Source organism: Notothenia rossii (genome assembly GCF_949606895.1).
Source record: "Notothenia rossii genome assembly, chromosome: 1".
Taxonomy (NCBI): domain Eukaryota; kingdom Metazoa; phylum Chordata; class Actinopteri; order Perciformes; family Nototheniidae; genus Notothenia; species Notothenia rossii.
In genome coordinates this window covers 89,347,948-89,364,484 of record NC_136912.1, presented here as the reverse complement: position 1 = coordinate 89,364,484, position 16,537 = coordinate 89,347,948, and the positions used below count along the sequence as shown (strand labels likewise).

Sequence of the window (16,537 nt, the reverse complement as noted above, 5' to 3'; positions counted from 1 at the left end):
CAGCACCATATACAAAATGTGAATCACTTTTATTTTGTTTCATAAACAAAAAAGTCTTGAGTCTCACTTTAATGACCACTGTAATCCTGACCATGACCGACAGTGTTGTGAAGGGATTTAACCAGAAGGGGGGATTTTTTTTTTTAGAAGTGCACAAGCCAGTCTGACTATCAGTGGGCCATCGTAAAATACAAAAGTCTCTGGATTTGGGGAAACATGGGGTAGTGTCCGATGTGTCTGGATAGACTTAAAAACACAGGGGAAGGGTTCTTCATTGCAGTCCAGCCCGAGTGCACAGGAACTTCACGTGCGTCAGTTCGCCTCGTTCTTTGACGCTTCATCAAAGTTTTCCACCAGATCTGTAGAAAGGCAACATATTGTGAATTATTACATTATAGGAAACTGGTTTTTTTACTACTTTCCAAAATGATTTTTTTCCAAGGATTACAGCAGAAACCATACACATTAAACAAAGTGAGTCTTCTTAATGGACTAAATAATAGACTTATATGACTTAAAGGCTTTTGAGGTCTGCTGTAGTTTAAAATCTGACTTTCAAACGTCTGATGGTTCATACCTGGAACATCATCATCCTCTTCCTCGATGTCCTCTGCCTTTGGAGCCTTGCTGTCGAGAGCTGAGAGGAAATAAAACATATTATAGCATTAGATTAGAAGAATGCTCACACAAATTTTCAATATTTTTTGAAAGGATAAGTCTGATTACATTATATATATTTCTTATTATTAGGGGTGCACCGAATGGGAGATTCTTGGCCGAAACCGATACCGAAAATAGGAAACAGTTGGCCGAAAACCGAATGCCGAAAATGATTAATATAAATATATATATATAGAAATATATATATATATATATATATATATATATATAATGTATACATTTTTTACCAATGTGGTTCACCTACCTGATTATGGAAAAAGACATGATTATGGCAAAACTTAACTTAAATAATAATCACTATTATGGGTCCATAAAACATTTATTCAGCACTTTTGAATGCATACAGAACATTAATTCCAAGTCAAGTGCATTTTCTTTTCTCTGTAGGATAACTACAACAAAGTGCATTCAGAACAAAGCCAAGGTGCTTTAAAACTGCATAAACATCTAGGCCAGTAGGCCTACAACTAAATAGTGTAAATAAAGACTGTAACAGCCAGGCCTTCAACAACAACAAATGCACCTACAGTATAAGTTTGGTAACCTAACGTGTTGTTGTGATGACGTAATCAAAACGCGGCGACAAGCACGGCTCGCGGCTGGCTCACAGCCAACATGTCTGCCGCTTGGAGATATTTAAAAATATCAGAGAGAGAGGCGCGGATTGCGATTTGTAAAACGTGTTCAGCTGACATTTCTCGAGGGGGTGTAACTGCAAAGACCTTCACCACTTCGGGATTACTCCACCACTTGAAATCAAAACACCCGGACAAATATGCGGAGTATGATCAACGTAACCCTGTTCTCTGACATTCGCTGATATTTTTTCGGTGCTAAAACCCTTTCGGCCGAAGGCGCCTTTTTAACCATTTTCGGCCGATCATTTTCGGTGGCCGAATATTCGGTGCATCCCTACTTATTATCTGCAAGTCACATGAAAGGAGTAAGAGAGAACATCAACCCCACTAATAAACCTTTCTGTGCGACAAAGCCTGATATATCTTATTCCTCTGTGCCTTAGACCTCTTCTATAGCTTTCAAAACTATAAAAACTCATCAGTAAGCCACACCTTTACACTGGGTGACATGATGCTTCATCATAATGAACATGTGACCTGTAGTTTATTTTGAGTTCATCCCACAAACTCCACCCAGCTGTTGTAAATCTTACTGGAGCATTTAATTAATATATGACAGGACAGCAGAAAGGCGCAGACTGAAAACTCCTCTCTTTCGACTCCACTTTCGAGCGATAGAATTACTAACAAAGAATTACTAACAAAGCACTTATATACTAACAAAGGACTGGCTTATCTAAAGCCAGTTGAGTAGCACTTGAAATGTTTCTATGAAACATGATGTACTTATATGATTCTGTTTTTCTTCAAGTTTGTATCTTCTTGGTCGAATGCACTTATTGTAAATCGCTTTGAATAAAAGTGTCAGCTAAATGCAATGTAATGCAATCTAATATGAATCAACCAGAAATACACTTTCTACTCCTGTTTGAGTAAAGTTTGCTCAAACATACAGTGGCCTGCTGTTAAAGGACTATTATGGAGCCTTTATTCTCCACACCCAATATTTTCTTGTGTCAATATTGTTATGCATGCTGAAAGGAAGTTCAATGTTTAAAAAAGTTGTGAACTTGTGATGTCCGAGAAGTGTGTTTAGTATTTCTGTACTGCGAGGCAAGTTTATTAAGATTGTTAATTTCAACAAAAGCATTTCAAAGTGCTTTACAAGAAATGAAAAACATTAAGAGCATTAAGATATAGTGCTACAGAAACACATAAGGTGGAATTAGTCCTCGATGAAGAAGTGCACTTCTCCTTTACCATGTCTTTGTTGGTTATTTTTCTCTTTTGGAAGATAACAATATGGTTGGTTATGATTATCATCTCACTGGTCCATTTAACTCACACAACTAAATATCCTTTATAACAATTGAGTTGTTTTTAAACAATTACTTAAAAAGGTAGGGTAGGTAAGAATGGAGAAACCAGCTCAAGTGCGCCAGAATTTGAAAGTGCACAACCGAAAAAAATCTGCCCCCTTCCTTCAGACTTCCTTACAGAGCCCCTCCTCCAACACACACGAACACGCACATGACCAATGAGGGCACGAGATAAGTTTGTGCACAGATGGGAGGCTGACAGGCAGGTAGGCCATCCAGTTATTTTAGCCGGGCCGGCTCAGATGATTGGTCGTGGTTTTCACAGCACCCACAGATGATTTTTTTTTAATGTATTTATTTTCAAAGCATTTCATGCATTCATTGCTATCGGGATGTTAAGAGCATTCCATGGAATATAACAAAAAGTGTTTCTGAAGTGAATGACCTACCCCACCTTTGAGTTGAGTATCAAAGGCCTTGTGTTTTAAAAAATATATAATGGAAAAATGGAAAACTTTAACAAGAGCAAAAAAGCAACAGGATGGATTCCAACTCACCTTAACCAACAGGCAGCATAATAGCTAAACGTATAATCACCCAAAACACCTGATCCAATAAGAAAAGGTCTTGATTTAGGTCTTTTTATACATTGAATGATTTTGAAATGTAACTGTGGAGTGAGCTGCAGATGCTTTTCTCAAAAAAAGGAAGTGACTCATTTGAACTAAACCTTCCTAAAGCCTCTTCCTCTTTCTCAGTGATTGTAAGAGGTTCAGAGGTCAGTGAAGTTGAGGCCCACCCACCTTGCCGGGGGAACTGTTCTGCCAGTTTGCGCAGGCTGCTGAGGCTGTCGGCTCCCAGCTGGCTGAGGATGCCGGGGAGCATCTCTGTCAGCTGCTTCGTCTCAGCGTGACCCGTGATGGCGAAGGTGTTGGCGGAAAGAGAGGCCTGCACTTTGGGGTTGTTGAAGTGGATCACTGTCCCGTCATCCTTGATCATGTTCACCTGAGAAAACACCATGCAGTTTTTACATTTACGGCTAAAAGTGTTTGATCTGAGAAGTGAATCTATGTATTTTTGGTTGTTTTTTGGATGTGTAAACTGTAGGGATGTAACGATATATCGAATATCGCGGTAAAAAAAAATCTCAATACCGTCGTGAGACTGACAAAATCTACCGCAACTTTTTTATTTTTTTTATTTTTTTAAAAACCTTTATTTAACCAGATGGTCCCATTGAGATCGTTGATCTCTTTTTCAAGGGAGACCTGTCCAACATGGCAGCAAGTAGGTTACAACATGAACATGAAATAACAGATAACACAAAAGGACATCGTATTTACAGGACTACATGTACATACCTAGAGACATAAACAAGTACCAACAGTATATTTATATCTCGCCCTGTCAATAAGCCTCACCTTCTTGGCAAAAACTGTATTGTTTTTGAAATGGTGGAGAGATAATGCACAGTTTTACCCACTGCTGTCACCCATGGCCAAAGCATATCTCTCTGTCCCAGCAACATCAGTACCAAGCAAGAGAGTTTTTTCCACAGCAGGGGATATTGTAAACACCCAAACATCCCAACTTCCACCTGGAAATGTGGACATGCTCATATTCCTAAGAGATAACCTTGATGATGCTGAGTGAGTGAGTTAGAGTTGAGTTACTTGAAAAACTAAAGTGAAACTTGATTTATTCTATTGCAGGGTCTGATTATTATATTGTTGACACTTTAAAATACTACTATCATACTAAAATGCTCTAACAATCAGATGTATTATTTAATAAAGAAAAAAAAATTCAAGTAAAAAAATCAAAAAATCAAATTCACATTTTTTTCCTTTATTTTTCAATATCACGATAATTATCGTACCGTGGACTTTTTATCGCGATATTATCGTACCGTGAGTTTTTGGTATCGTTTTTGGTATTGTTTTTGGTATCGTTTTTGGTATCGTTACATCCCTAGTCCCCATTTTTTTTTTTATTATTTATTCTACTATTTCACAATTAGACAGTTTGTTTAATTCTGAAATAGTAGAATAAATAATCCAAAAAAGAAAAAATCAAAAAAACCTATCCTGAGTAAATGTTTACAAACTAGTCGACAAAGAATGAGTGTAGAAAAACCTGAAATCACTCTTACGGCCACAGAGAAAGAAAAGCTTCACATTCATTGAATAGGTAGGATAACATTCAGGGTTTGTTTATGCTGAAGAGCTATACCAATTTACCTCTTCAATTCCAGCAATATTGTTGACAGCCAACTTCTTCAGTGAACTCTGAAGCTTTTTGTCGTCAGCTGTTGCTGTTCTGTGAACCACCTTCTTCTTCCTGCGCGCAGATCCCTAAAACAAAAGTAGAAAAAGGACTCCTAGATGACAGACACTTTAAGAGAGCTATAACAACCGCATTAGGTGGAAAAAGGAAAGGAAAGGTTGTAGCAGAAACATCCACTTTGTTGTTGCATTATAGTATTTCAAACAAGGCTCTCTCTTCAATTCAAATATGATTCATTCACACTGCAGCACTTAAGTCCAAAACATTTGGACCCAAGTGCTGCAGTCTATAGTCAGACAGATTTTTAAGCTGATATGGATATAGTTATTTGAGAGTTTAATTTGTTTTAATATTGATACATCAAGTGCATAAACATACTGTATCAACTTATTTAAGGGCTCATTAATATCCCTTAAAATGTGTTCAATGCTCTCCAGCGGACAAACTATGTGATGGTGTCACTATCAGAGAAACTAACTTAAATGTATCTTTTACAGATTGTTTTAAATAAAATGTTAGAGAACAGTGTAAATACACCGACATAGATTTCTCAGATTACAAAATAATATCTATAAAATTGCAGCTTGTGTTTGTGTATCTGAATTTACAGGTGTTCAAAGACACTTTACAAAGACACAAAAAAAAGTCAAAAGAAAATCAAGTTGACACAACAACATTTATCACTAGGATATTAAAGTTACAGATTAAGTGTTTTAATGGAATGACTGTTTCAGTTCTTCATAATGCAGGATTAAATATTAATATTATTATTGATAATGATCTTATCTGAAGTAAGACTCATTCATTTTTGTTTTGAAAATGTAACATGCCACCTCCAGAACATGAATTTTATAAATACATTAAAGACACTCTTTAGTCTAAAACACAACATTTTATCATGGAAAAATGCATTGTGATTTTTGGTGAGTATAGATTATTTGACTTAATGAAAAGGAGAGATCACACACACCCACATCTTATTATAATCCTCATCAAAACAGAAGAACACTTCCTGGATGGAAAACTCACCTTTCCTCCTATCCGCACTTGGGCTTGAAGTTTTGCTAGTTTTTCTTGATTCATGTTTTCACCTGCAGAATAAGAGAATTGCATAAAACATATTGAAAACAAATAAATGTGAAGTGAAACCAGCTAAACAACTAGCATGCTGCTGCGTTCACTGACGACTGAGAGATACAACAACATGAGCTAACCAGAAATATCCCTGAACAATACAGTACAAATACAGTAACAGAAATCAATGTTAATTTTCAAAATGTAGACCAATAATGAAGCCATAAAGAGACATTTTAATGACAGCTCGCTGCCATAATAATAACACACACTAGCTGAGCATGCAGCTGCAGAGATGACAACACAGGGCCACACACTGAACACACACACACTGCACACACAGCTTGTCGGCTCGGTTCAGCCCGACAGCTCCGCTCCGAACACACACACACAAACACACACTTCATATGGACCCCACTTTACACACACATCAACATTTATGATGCCAAACCTGGTCAAATGTCCACACAGGCATGCGGTTCTGAAAGATGGAGGTTATGAGGAAGAGATTACGTCACGAACCATACGGATTTTCTTCTTCTACGTTTAGAAACAGCTGCAGGGATTTGAGTGAAGTGATGCCATCTACATGACATTCTGTGTATTACATCAACAAAGGTTGCTGCCATATAAAGTGATGGTGAGAAAGAGATTAAAATAGATTTGTGTGAGTTATTAATAAACATGCCTTTTCACAAACAATGAAAACAATTGTTGAATTCAGGAGAGATTTTACATGTGAAATTAATAAAGAGAAGTCATAAGAAACTTCACAAACCGCTTCTGCAGTATTTTATTCCTGTTTAAACATAACAGCAATCTACTACGAAGCCTAAAGTGAGCCTCTGAAATAATATTTGATTAATATGTACACATTTATATGCACATTATTTTAGATAAAAGCTATTGTAAATTAAATTAGTGTTTATTTGTATTATTTAAGTGCAGTAAATTATACTTTTCATGTATTGAATTACATTACATTTGTTAGACACTTTTATCCAAAGCAACTTAAATACATTCAGTACTGTGGGCAATCCCCACAGAAGCAATTTGGGGTTAAGTGTCTTGCACAGAGACACAACGACATGGTGACTGCAGTGGGGTTTGAACTTGCTATCCCCCGATTTGAAGTACAGCACACTTTCCACTGAGCCACAGCCTCCCTAATTGACAAAATAGCAAGTGTACTTTACTGATGCTAAAATGTATTTGTCCTCTGCTTCACTTTCATGTTCACAGTATCCATTTTGTGACCATGTTACTGTATTTAAATCACAGCTCTTAAAGATGTAAGCACTAAACCACTTAGTTTATATATCCTTAATACATATAATTAATTATAATGGATACAATCGATTGACATTTAACAATTATGATTGATAATAAATGAAGAAATAAATATAATTAAATGTTTTTGCCGGTGAATAATAATAATAAACATTATTAAAAATGTTTTTTTAAATATTCAATTTGCTTTGGAATATTTATTTTTTATTTTGACCTTTATTAAATACTTCACCCAAGAAAAACATTTCATGAAAGATGAACAAAAAAGCGCTTGTGCAGAATGTTACATTTAGAGTAATGTACAGTACATATTAAATACAAGCTGACCACTGATGACCCTGCTCAGCTACGAATATCAAATCAGTGTGTGCAATTTACATTTAAATATCTCTTATAGATCAAATACAAAATGCTGATGTGCTCAGTTATCTTACATTATGTTTTACATTCTGCTGCAGACATTTGTTTTCCACATTTACCATATGTTCACATTGTAATCCAAGTAATACTGTACCTACAGTATATAACCTTACCATTAATGTGTGGTCAAAAAACAGAGCCATGTGCACAGGCTGGATCTGCCAAAGGGACATTTCACCAGCATCATGAACAAAGACAACACATTATCCAATAGTGAAAAAGCAATAACAAACAAATCATACTGCGAGAGCAATATTTTTGGAGCACTGTGAATATTTGACAGATTTTGTTCAGAACAACGATGCATTAAACAGCTGAAAGTAAAAAAAACAAGTTGAGTCCCACATTACACAATAGAGCACAATACTGCCAGGTCATGGTGACTACACTAAAACTCCAGAGAGAACATGAAAACGAACTTTATACTTGTTGTTTATGTCATAACTTTGACTGTTTGTATTCCGAAATAGTTCTGCACTTCTTCACAGCTTCTCACTGCTTTTCATTTCCTCCTCAGATCAAAGCACTGTGACCCGGGTTAAGGCAATGGATTCGATGGCAGTTTCTGGCTGAGGTAACCGGCTGAGGAAGCGTGAGTCAGTGGGACCAGCTCCCGAGTTGCTGGTGTCCATCGAGCTGTGGAGGAGGCTGCGCTGCCAGCGTTGAAGGTTGAGAGAGTTTAAGCCCCAGCAGCACTGGAACACCATGAAGATCTTCTTCAGAACAGCCTTCCTCAGCAGGATGTAGACCCAGGGGTCCAGGATCTGGTTCCATGTGGCCATACGAACCACCATCAGGAGACTGAGATACGCCGGCTCGTCGTTGGAGTTAATGCTCATCATGATCACACGGATCTGGGAAATAATGTGACAAATAAGACATCGACTGAACAATGTATCATTTAATTTAAGTCATGTTCTTCTCCAATTATAAATATAACAAAGACATATGATGCTCATTTTCAGGTTCCTATTTGTAATTTGTGCCTCTACTGTAAATGAAAGAAGTGCCTTTTGACTGTTCGCTATGATCCAAATATACAGGAGGTAGCCTATAGCATGTTTTGAAATACCCTAATGGAAAAATGTAGGCCCATTTCGTTGGTCATATTGCCATTTATGGAGAAAAAAACATGCAGAAAATATGTTAAGTATTTTAGCAGACGAGCAGTATGGAAAGTAATGAGGATGTAAATCACAGTGTACTTTTGCAGCAGTAATGGGAAGCATGAAGAATGTAGGGAGTGTTATGAAGAGCATGTTTGTAGAGAAGGAGACGCACATCTTTTTCAACCAGGAGCAAACAGTAGTTTTTATGTGGGGAGAATGCCCCAGAGATCTAGACATACAGCAGCATTATTGAAGCGTTTGAGCCTTGATGTGATAATGGAGGAGAGCTTCAGTGGCAAAGAATGGACGAATAGGAGGAAGCAGAAAAGCAGCGATGCCGAAAAAACACCTTGAAAACAACCTTTTCTTGAGTCATCTTCGTCACACATCAGATAATAAAACCTGCCATGCCTCTGTCTCACTTCAAAACCCATTTTACTGTAGCCGTCACTTTACACCAACCAATGTTCAGAATCCTTGACAGACACGCTGGCCAAAAGGAGATGTGGTTTGAACAATAGAAAGATAATGGCATTGGAATGTAAATGTAATGATAGATGTATAAAAGAAAACTAATTTAGACTAATTCATATATTAATTACAATGGAATTCCAACCCATTTGCATGGTTTAAGGCTGAAGGTAGGCCTACAGTATGTATAGGTTTATGAGATAGGGTTACTCAAGATGCTATTTATCATCTATAGTCCCAGGACAGATGTTGCGAAGTCACCTTAAAAACTAATTGAAGAGGCCCTAATATAGGCTTTTTGGAATGTCCCTTTCCTGTATGTGTAACATAGGTTTTTGTGCATGAACAGTAAACAACCCGGTATCACGGCAAGACATGAACATGTGAGGATTTACCATGCTGGGAGACGTGAAGATGTCACGATTTTGTCCCTTCAAACATGACAGTTACACGGTATTGTTAACCCATGTTAACCAGTGGAGAAATACACGGAAATGCCAAGCAAATGCTACCCCGACGGTCGGTTGTTATTGTCAATATTAATATAATAATGATTTATTTTTTAATAGTCACACTCGATTACGCCAATTTTCTTGTTGCCCCAGCTGGTCGACACCTCTTTTAGCAGAAACAAAGGCTATGTTAATCTATTAAATCGATAATCCATGCGTGTGGATGTGGAATTAACGGACGTGACGTTGTGCGATTGCGTTGCCAGGCAACAGCTTCGGTTCATGTTAATTTACAAACTCTTCAACTACAACCGTAGTTATATTTAAAAACATGTTAGAAGGCCCCACGAAATACTTTAATGTAAATTCAAATTTAAATGTGAAGGAATGTGTATAACAAAATAAATCCGTCATTAACGAAACCGGAAACAGACTTAGGCAAGATCCTCAGCTCGATGATCGGATGGTTTAACCGCAATGCACGCTGGGATTTGGTGTTTATGCGATGTGAAATCCGATTTTTAAAAAAAATAATACTTTATTCCGAGTGTGCTTGCTTTTCTCTTTCAAAGTCATCACATAACGGCATTGTAATACACGGTTCGGCTGCATTAAATATTACATATCTGCCGTAGTTCTCTATTTATAGAGCCCTGCTGAGAAGACTTCTAGACAAACATGAAGGACTGCCGCCAAAACTAAAAACGTGACGTGGATCATAAATATATAAGCAGTTAAACAACATCTTTTCACACAATACTTCTCCTTGCAGTATCAACACTAATTCGGCTGACTTTTATATTTGATCCAATTGGTAGATAGGCTGTATTTACACCATAAAGGTGCACAGCTGATAGAAAGGGACACCTGGTGGTTAAAGCACGTTATTGAATTTTATTATTTTATTATTAGATATAAATAGGATTCCTATAAAGTATATTCATTACTCGTTATTCTCTACTAATAGTTAATTAAAGACTGTATATAATAGCCGCATTCACACCGCAGGACTTTCCCTGGTACTTTGGTTCTTTAGTTCCGTTATTACCAATAATGTCGCGTTCACACCGCCGGGACTACTCAGTCCCGGGAACTCTTTTGGCCATTTTCAGTCCCTGCTAGAGAGGTGGTACGAACCTGGTGATAAAAGAGTGCCAATTTATATTCTATTTCTATTGGCTGGGCGAATTGCAAACCACGCCCCGTTAGACTCTGAATTTTTTTTGTTAGGCAGCCATTTTTTTCCTCGCTACAAAACCACATCCACACCTGAGCGAGTAGTTTTTTTGTACTTTAAAGCAGTTATGACCACACGTACTACAACACCGGAGCGGTGGAATGATGAGGAAGTGTCGGCGCTTCTGGCAATTTACTCTGAGGACGGGATGCAGCAGCTTCTACAGAAAGCAGTTCCCAACTCCAAATGTTTTGAGCGATGTTCGCAAAAGCTACTTGAGCGGCGTGATGCCGTTATTGTTATGTCTTCTTGACTGTGCAATAAAACAAACAAACTGGCGAAGCTTTATTTATTGTGTCCCACCCCAAATTTGCAGAATAGAAGAATGTGAGAGCAGACAGGTGTTGGTGGTTGAATTTATCTACAATTTTGCAACCTTGTGCAGCAATGGCAGGGGCAGAAACACAAGTCTTACACACATAAACACAAGTAATTTATCATGTCATTTGTTTTAGATAAATAAGGGAAAAACACCAAACAACGGTTAATGTCCTTTTCCAAAATCAGCCTGAGGGGTTAATATATAATAAATACACAAAGATAAAGTCCATTGTTATAATGGGGTATTTTATTTGTAAATTACCCTTATAACCCAGCCTCATGGTGCACATGATTCTTTGCTTGGACATTTTGTTTGTTTGAGCTCGGATTTTGAAAACGTATCTTAGGAAGTTATGAACTTCATCTTGGTGAAGTTGATGCTGAATTCACTATTTAGTAGATAATCATGTGACACTTTATCTTTGCACTACGGTCTGTCTGCTGAGCCTACCTATTAAATATATATATATATATATATATCATGTACAGCGGGTGGGCTTTATACCCCCTCCCCCGTGTAGTTCTTCTTCTCTCGTTTTTTTTTTACTCGCGGTGAAGTGGTTTTGCGGCCTGCCAGTAAACCCAGAGAAGAAGAAGACGAAGTGACGTCAGCGTAATCTTGCCTCAGGGAAAGTACTGCGGTGTGAATGCGGTTGGCACTAGCCCCCTGGCAGATTCAGTGCCGTGGTACTTTAGTGCCAAGTACGGCAAGTCCTGCGGTGTGAAAGCGGCTAATTACTATTTTTGCGCAACCCTTTCAAGATTTCAAGATTTTCTAAGGTTTATTGACATATCATATTATACACAACTAGTTATGCAATGAATGAAAAACTTGGGTCGCAGGTTCCTCAACAGTGCATTACAAGCTATGATTACAAGACATCTATCAATATGTGTGTACCTCCACCATTAAACTCTCATATTCTGCACATTTCTTATACTATCTACATACATCTTATAAGAGTATATGTATAATATCAGTTAAAATAAGTGCTTAAACATGTTTAACATTGCAGGAAAGCAGTATATTAGACGTTAAGTACTTTGTCAGGCTTAATATTTATCTGTAGATACAAATGTCACTGTGTGTGCTGTGTGCTCTGCATGTGTGACCATTAAAGAGGGTTTCATCCCTCCATATTCTTATTCAAAAGAAGACCTTAACCTAAAGTATTCTTTAATGTTTAAATTAAGCCTTCTTAGTCTGTCTGTTTTGCACATCGTCCTATTAATATCTAATAATACAAATAATAAAATTCAATAACGTGCTTTAACCACTAGGTTTTCCTTTCTATCAGCTGTGCACCGTTATGGTGTAAATACAGCCTATCTACCAATTGGATCAAATATAAAAGTCAGCCGAATTATTGTTGATACTGCAAGGAGACTTACTGTGTGAAAAGAAATGTAAGATGTTGTATAATTGCTGATATATTTATGATCCACGTCACGTTTTTCAGTTTTGGCGGCATTTCTTCCTGTTTGTCTAGAAGTCTTCTCAGCAGGGCTCTATAAATAGAGAACTACGGCAGATATGTAACATTTAATGCAGCCGAACCGTGTATTACAATGCCGTTATGTGATGACTTTCAAAGAGAAAAGCAAGCACACTCGGAATAAAGTATTATTTTATTTGAATTTTTTTTCTTCGGATTTCAAATTGCATAAACACCAAATCCCAGCGTGCATTGCGGTTAAACCATCCAATTATCGAGCTGAGGATCTTGCCTACGTCTGTTTCCGGTTTCGTTTATGACAGATTTATTTTGTATACACCATAGGTATACACACATTCTTTCACATTTAAATTTAGATTAAACTATTTTGTGAGGCCTTCTAACATGTTTTTAAATATAACTACGGTTGTAGTTGAAGAGTTTTTAAATTAACATGAACCGAAGCTGTTGCCTGGCAACGCAATCGCACAACGTCACGTCCGTTAATTCCACATCCACACACATGGATTAACATTGATTTAATAGATTAATGTAGCCTTTGTTTCTGCTAAAAGAGGTGTCGACCAGCTGGGGCAACAAGAAAATTGGCGTAATCGAGTGTGACTATTAAAAAATAAATCATTATTATATTAATATTGAGAATAACAACCGACCGTCGGGTAGCATTTGCTTGGCATTTCCGGGTATTTTTCCACTGGTTAACATGGATTAACAATACTCTGTAACAGTCACGTTTGAAGGGACGAAATCGTGACATCTTCACGTCTCCCAGCGTGTGTTAAATCCTCACATGTTCACGTCTTGCCGTGATACCGGGTTGACAGTAAATGGTCTGCAACGGCTAACATTTAAAAGTTTCCTCCAGAGGGACTCATTTGTTTACATAGTGACATCACAATGAAACACTTGTGCTTCTATCGGCTAGAGCTCCAACACATTGTAAGTGATAGGCTAAGGGGCGGGACATCTCTAAGCGGTTAACCAATCACAACTGAGCCAGCCAGCTAACCAATCAGAGCAGACTGGGCTCTGGTTTCAGACAGAGGGTGAAAAGAGGTGCTGCAGCACAGGCAGTATGAGAAAAATAAAGAGCTTTTCGAAAATTAAAGCAAGACATGTCACAGTAGAGGCACAAATACAAATATGAACCAGAAATGTCTTCTTTAAATGTCGAGAAATCTTACAAGTAATGGACCCCAGCACACGCAGGACACCAACATGATGGCCTGCAGCTGGCAGATCATCTCGATGTGGTAGGACGTGCCTCTGCAGTGGTGCTTGCGGCGCAATCTGGCCTGCAGCAGAGTGCAGCTGGTCAGTGCGTTGCACACGATGGAGAGCAGCAGGGCCATCAGCCCCAGCATGGAGAACAGCAGAGGCAGCAGCACATCCAGCCAGTCTTTTGGTTCCTCCATGTAGAAGAAGCACCAGCTCCTGGAGCTCTGAACCCTGTAGGGTCTCAGCAGAATCACCGGCAGCAGCGCCACCAGAGCAGCCAGCAGCCAGGTGAGACCCAGCAGCCGTTTCATGTGGCGTGAGGCTAACGCTGTCGAGTGGAAGATAGGCCTGGTGACTCCGAGGCAACGCTCCACCGCCATGGCGCTCCCCAGGAACAAGGGGCTCAGTCCGAAGAACACCATGCACACCCCGAAGGCGCTGCACACGATGTGGTGGGGGTCAAACGTCTCCCAGTTCTTGCGGAAGCTGTACACGATGAGCACCAGGGAGCCGTTGATCAGGTGACCCAGCAGGTCTGTGACCACCAGGCTGCTGGCGAACAGCAGGAAGGACGCCTTGGACTTGATCCGGATGCTGCTGTAGGAGGTGACGAGGATGAACAGGGCGAGGCTGTTGGAGAGGACGCCCACAGTCATGGAGATGGCGGAGGCGGTGACAGAAATATCTTTCTGGCTGCAGGTGCTGTTGCTGGGTCTGACCTCTGACCTGCAACCTGCCTCTGAGCTCCCATTGGCTGACATGCTGGAAATTAAATCTGGAGAGGGGGGTAACTGGCAGTTTGGATGCATTTTTCACTTGTAGTATTGGATTTAAACTTCAGATGCTTTAAAAATGCACGCAAATGTATAATTGTGTGAAATAACCCATAATTTCAGCTTTAAATAGGGTGTTTTCAACATTTTACTACACAGCTCACATGCCGTTTTGGCTGTGACTATGGGTGCAGTGAACGCTACTTTATCAATAGGCCTACTTACGATCAGTATTTATAAACATCTTATTTTGTTGAATTTCCACATTCTCATGAGCCAATAACTTTTGTAAATTACACTGTAAATGAAAATCGACCTCACTTACTTACCTTTCTTCAGGTTTGATCTTTTGTTCAAACGCCTCTTCCCCCTCTGTCTCTTTTATCAAAGTCAATAACGCGTGTAATCAGCCCGGCATTAAATGCCATTGAATCCCGATCCTTCTCTCCTCAATAATCCTGTCGAGGCGGCGATCTGTGCAACTTGTTCCTTCTGCGCTTCGCTGGAGCCAAACCCGTGAGGGCGGACAGCTTCAGTGTGCGAGGTGTCACTTCAAAACTCAATCCCACCTTGGAGGCTGTACACATCTGTCGCATTCTGCACAAAACGTCTTTATTTTTGTTTCGACAGTAGCCATACAAATTAGGTGTTTCCAAAATACGCACCGCTATTTCTTACGCATTATTTACCTACTCTAAAGTACGTGTGGGTGTGAAATTAATCAAGAAGACGTCTATTCCTCGAGGGCTACACATTTCATATTGTTTTCTGTTAAAATACTTATATTTGAGGCTTTATGTGAATTCTCTTTTGTCAACCCTATACAGGATTGCCAGAAGAAGGTTATTTGTCCCTTCATGTCCTAGAAGTACATGATGTGTCTGTGACAGCAGGAAATCACCTGCAGCTGACTGAAAGTCTTATGTTATGCTTTCCAAAAGGAGTGTTGAGAAAGGAATTATTTTGAGCGAAAAGATAAAAACAACAAAAAAAAGTACAAAATGTTATCACTTTGATAAGATGCGTTTTTATTTTGTATATATTCATGATATATTTATTTCCCATCAGTCATGGATATTTCATTTTGCAGCAACCTTTTAAAATAGAAAAACAATGGGGAAGAAAATGACTCTTATCCAGCGCTGAACTTTTGATGGCCATAGTGATAAGCCAATCAAATATGTTTGACTAAGGTTCTAAAAATAAAAATCTATTATGTGATGTGAGGAAAACATCTGAGCCAGAATTGGATTAAAGGAGGGGGACCGGATTAACCATTGTGCACCTAAGGGCACGCTTTAAATTAGATGCTGTTTTTTTTCCTAGATTTATTTTGTTGTCCAGGGTTTATGCATTCCGTTTTTCATCGACTATTTTTGTTTTTATTTTCCCTGATTTTGAATGATTAAGAAAGTCCTCTCATTCAAAGCTGTGATGTGTACGTTGTTCTTCTGAGCGCAGCAGGTGTTGGTGATTTAAAAACTAATATTTTTACTGAATTATCAGATCTACAGCTAATGTATGCAACTTAATTAGAATAGGATCTTCTGGTCATACTAATGTAATATGAATTGTATAACAGAGTATAACAATTAACAGTCTATCCAGGATTATTTTAGATTTTATTATTATCATTATTTCGGGCACTTGTGGTTCTTTAGCTCACTGCAAGGAAAACAAGCGTATGGCTGACCTGTGCTGCAAGCTGTATGTTTTTAGTAGTTATGTTTTTAAACTGTGTTTTGCTTTTAACTATGTTTGTAAAAATTGTTTTTAACCTTGTTGTACGGCGACCTTGAGTGCCTTGAAAGGCGCCTTATAAAATAAATGCATTATTATTATTATTATTAC

General features: G+C 38.4%; 2 protein-coding genes across 2 annotated transcripts; both read right to left on the bottom strand.

Annotated features, from left to right (window-relative positions):
* Positions 1-12: 12 nt before the first annotated feature.
* Positions 13-6,488, bottom strand: btf3l4 (basic transcription factor 3-like 4). The gene is made up of 6 exons (XM_079658155.1): positions 6,390-6,488; positions 5,894-5,955; positions 4,819-4,932; positions 3,382-3,583; positions 578-637; positions 13-359 (listed from the first exon to the last, which is right to left on the bottom strand). The coding sequence occupies exons 2-6, from the start codon at positions 5,945-5,947 to the stop codon at positions 313-315; spliced, it is 477 nt and encodes a 158-aa protein (XP_079514281.1). The 5' UTR covers positions 5,948-5,955; positions 6,390-6,488; the 3' UTR covers positions 13-312.
* Positions 6,489-7,500: 1,012 nt separating this feature from the next.
* On the bottom strand, positions 7,501-14,674 carry ptgfr (prostaglandin F receptor (FP); the record flags this gene model as incomplete). The annotated part of the gene is made up of 2 exons (XM_079643934.1): positions 7,501-8,502; positions 13,880-14,674. The coding sequence occupies 2 exons, from the start codon at positions 14,672-14,674 to the stop codon at positions 8,167-8,169; spliced, it is 1,131 nt and encodes a 376-aa protein (XP_079500060.1). The 3' UTR covers positions 7,501-8,166.
* Positions 14,675-16,537: the final 1,863 nt, after the last annotated feature.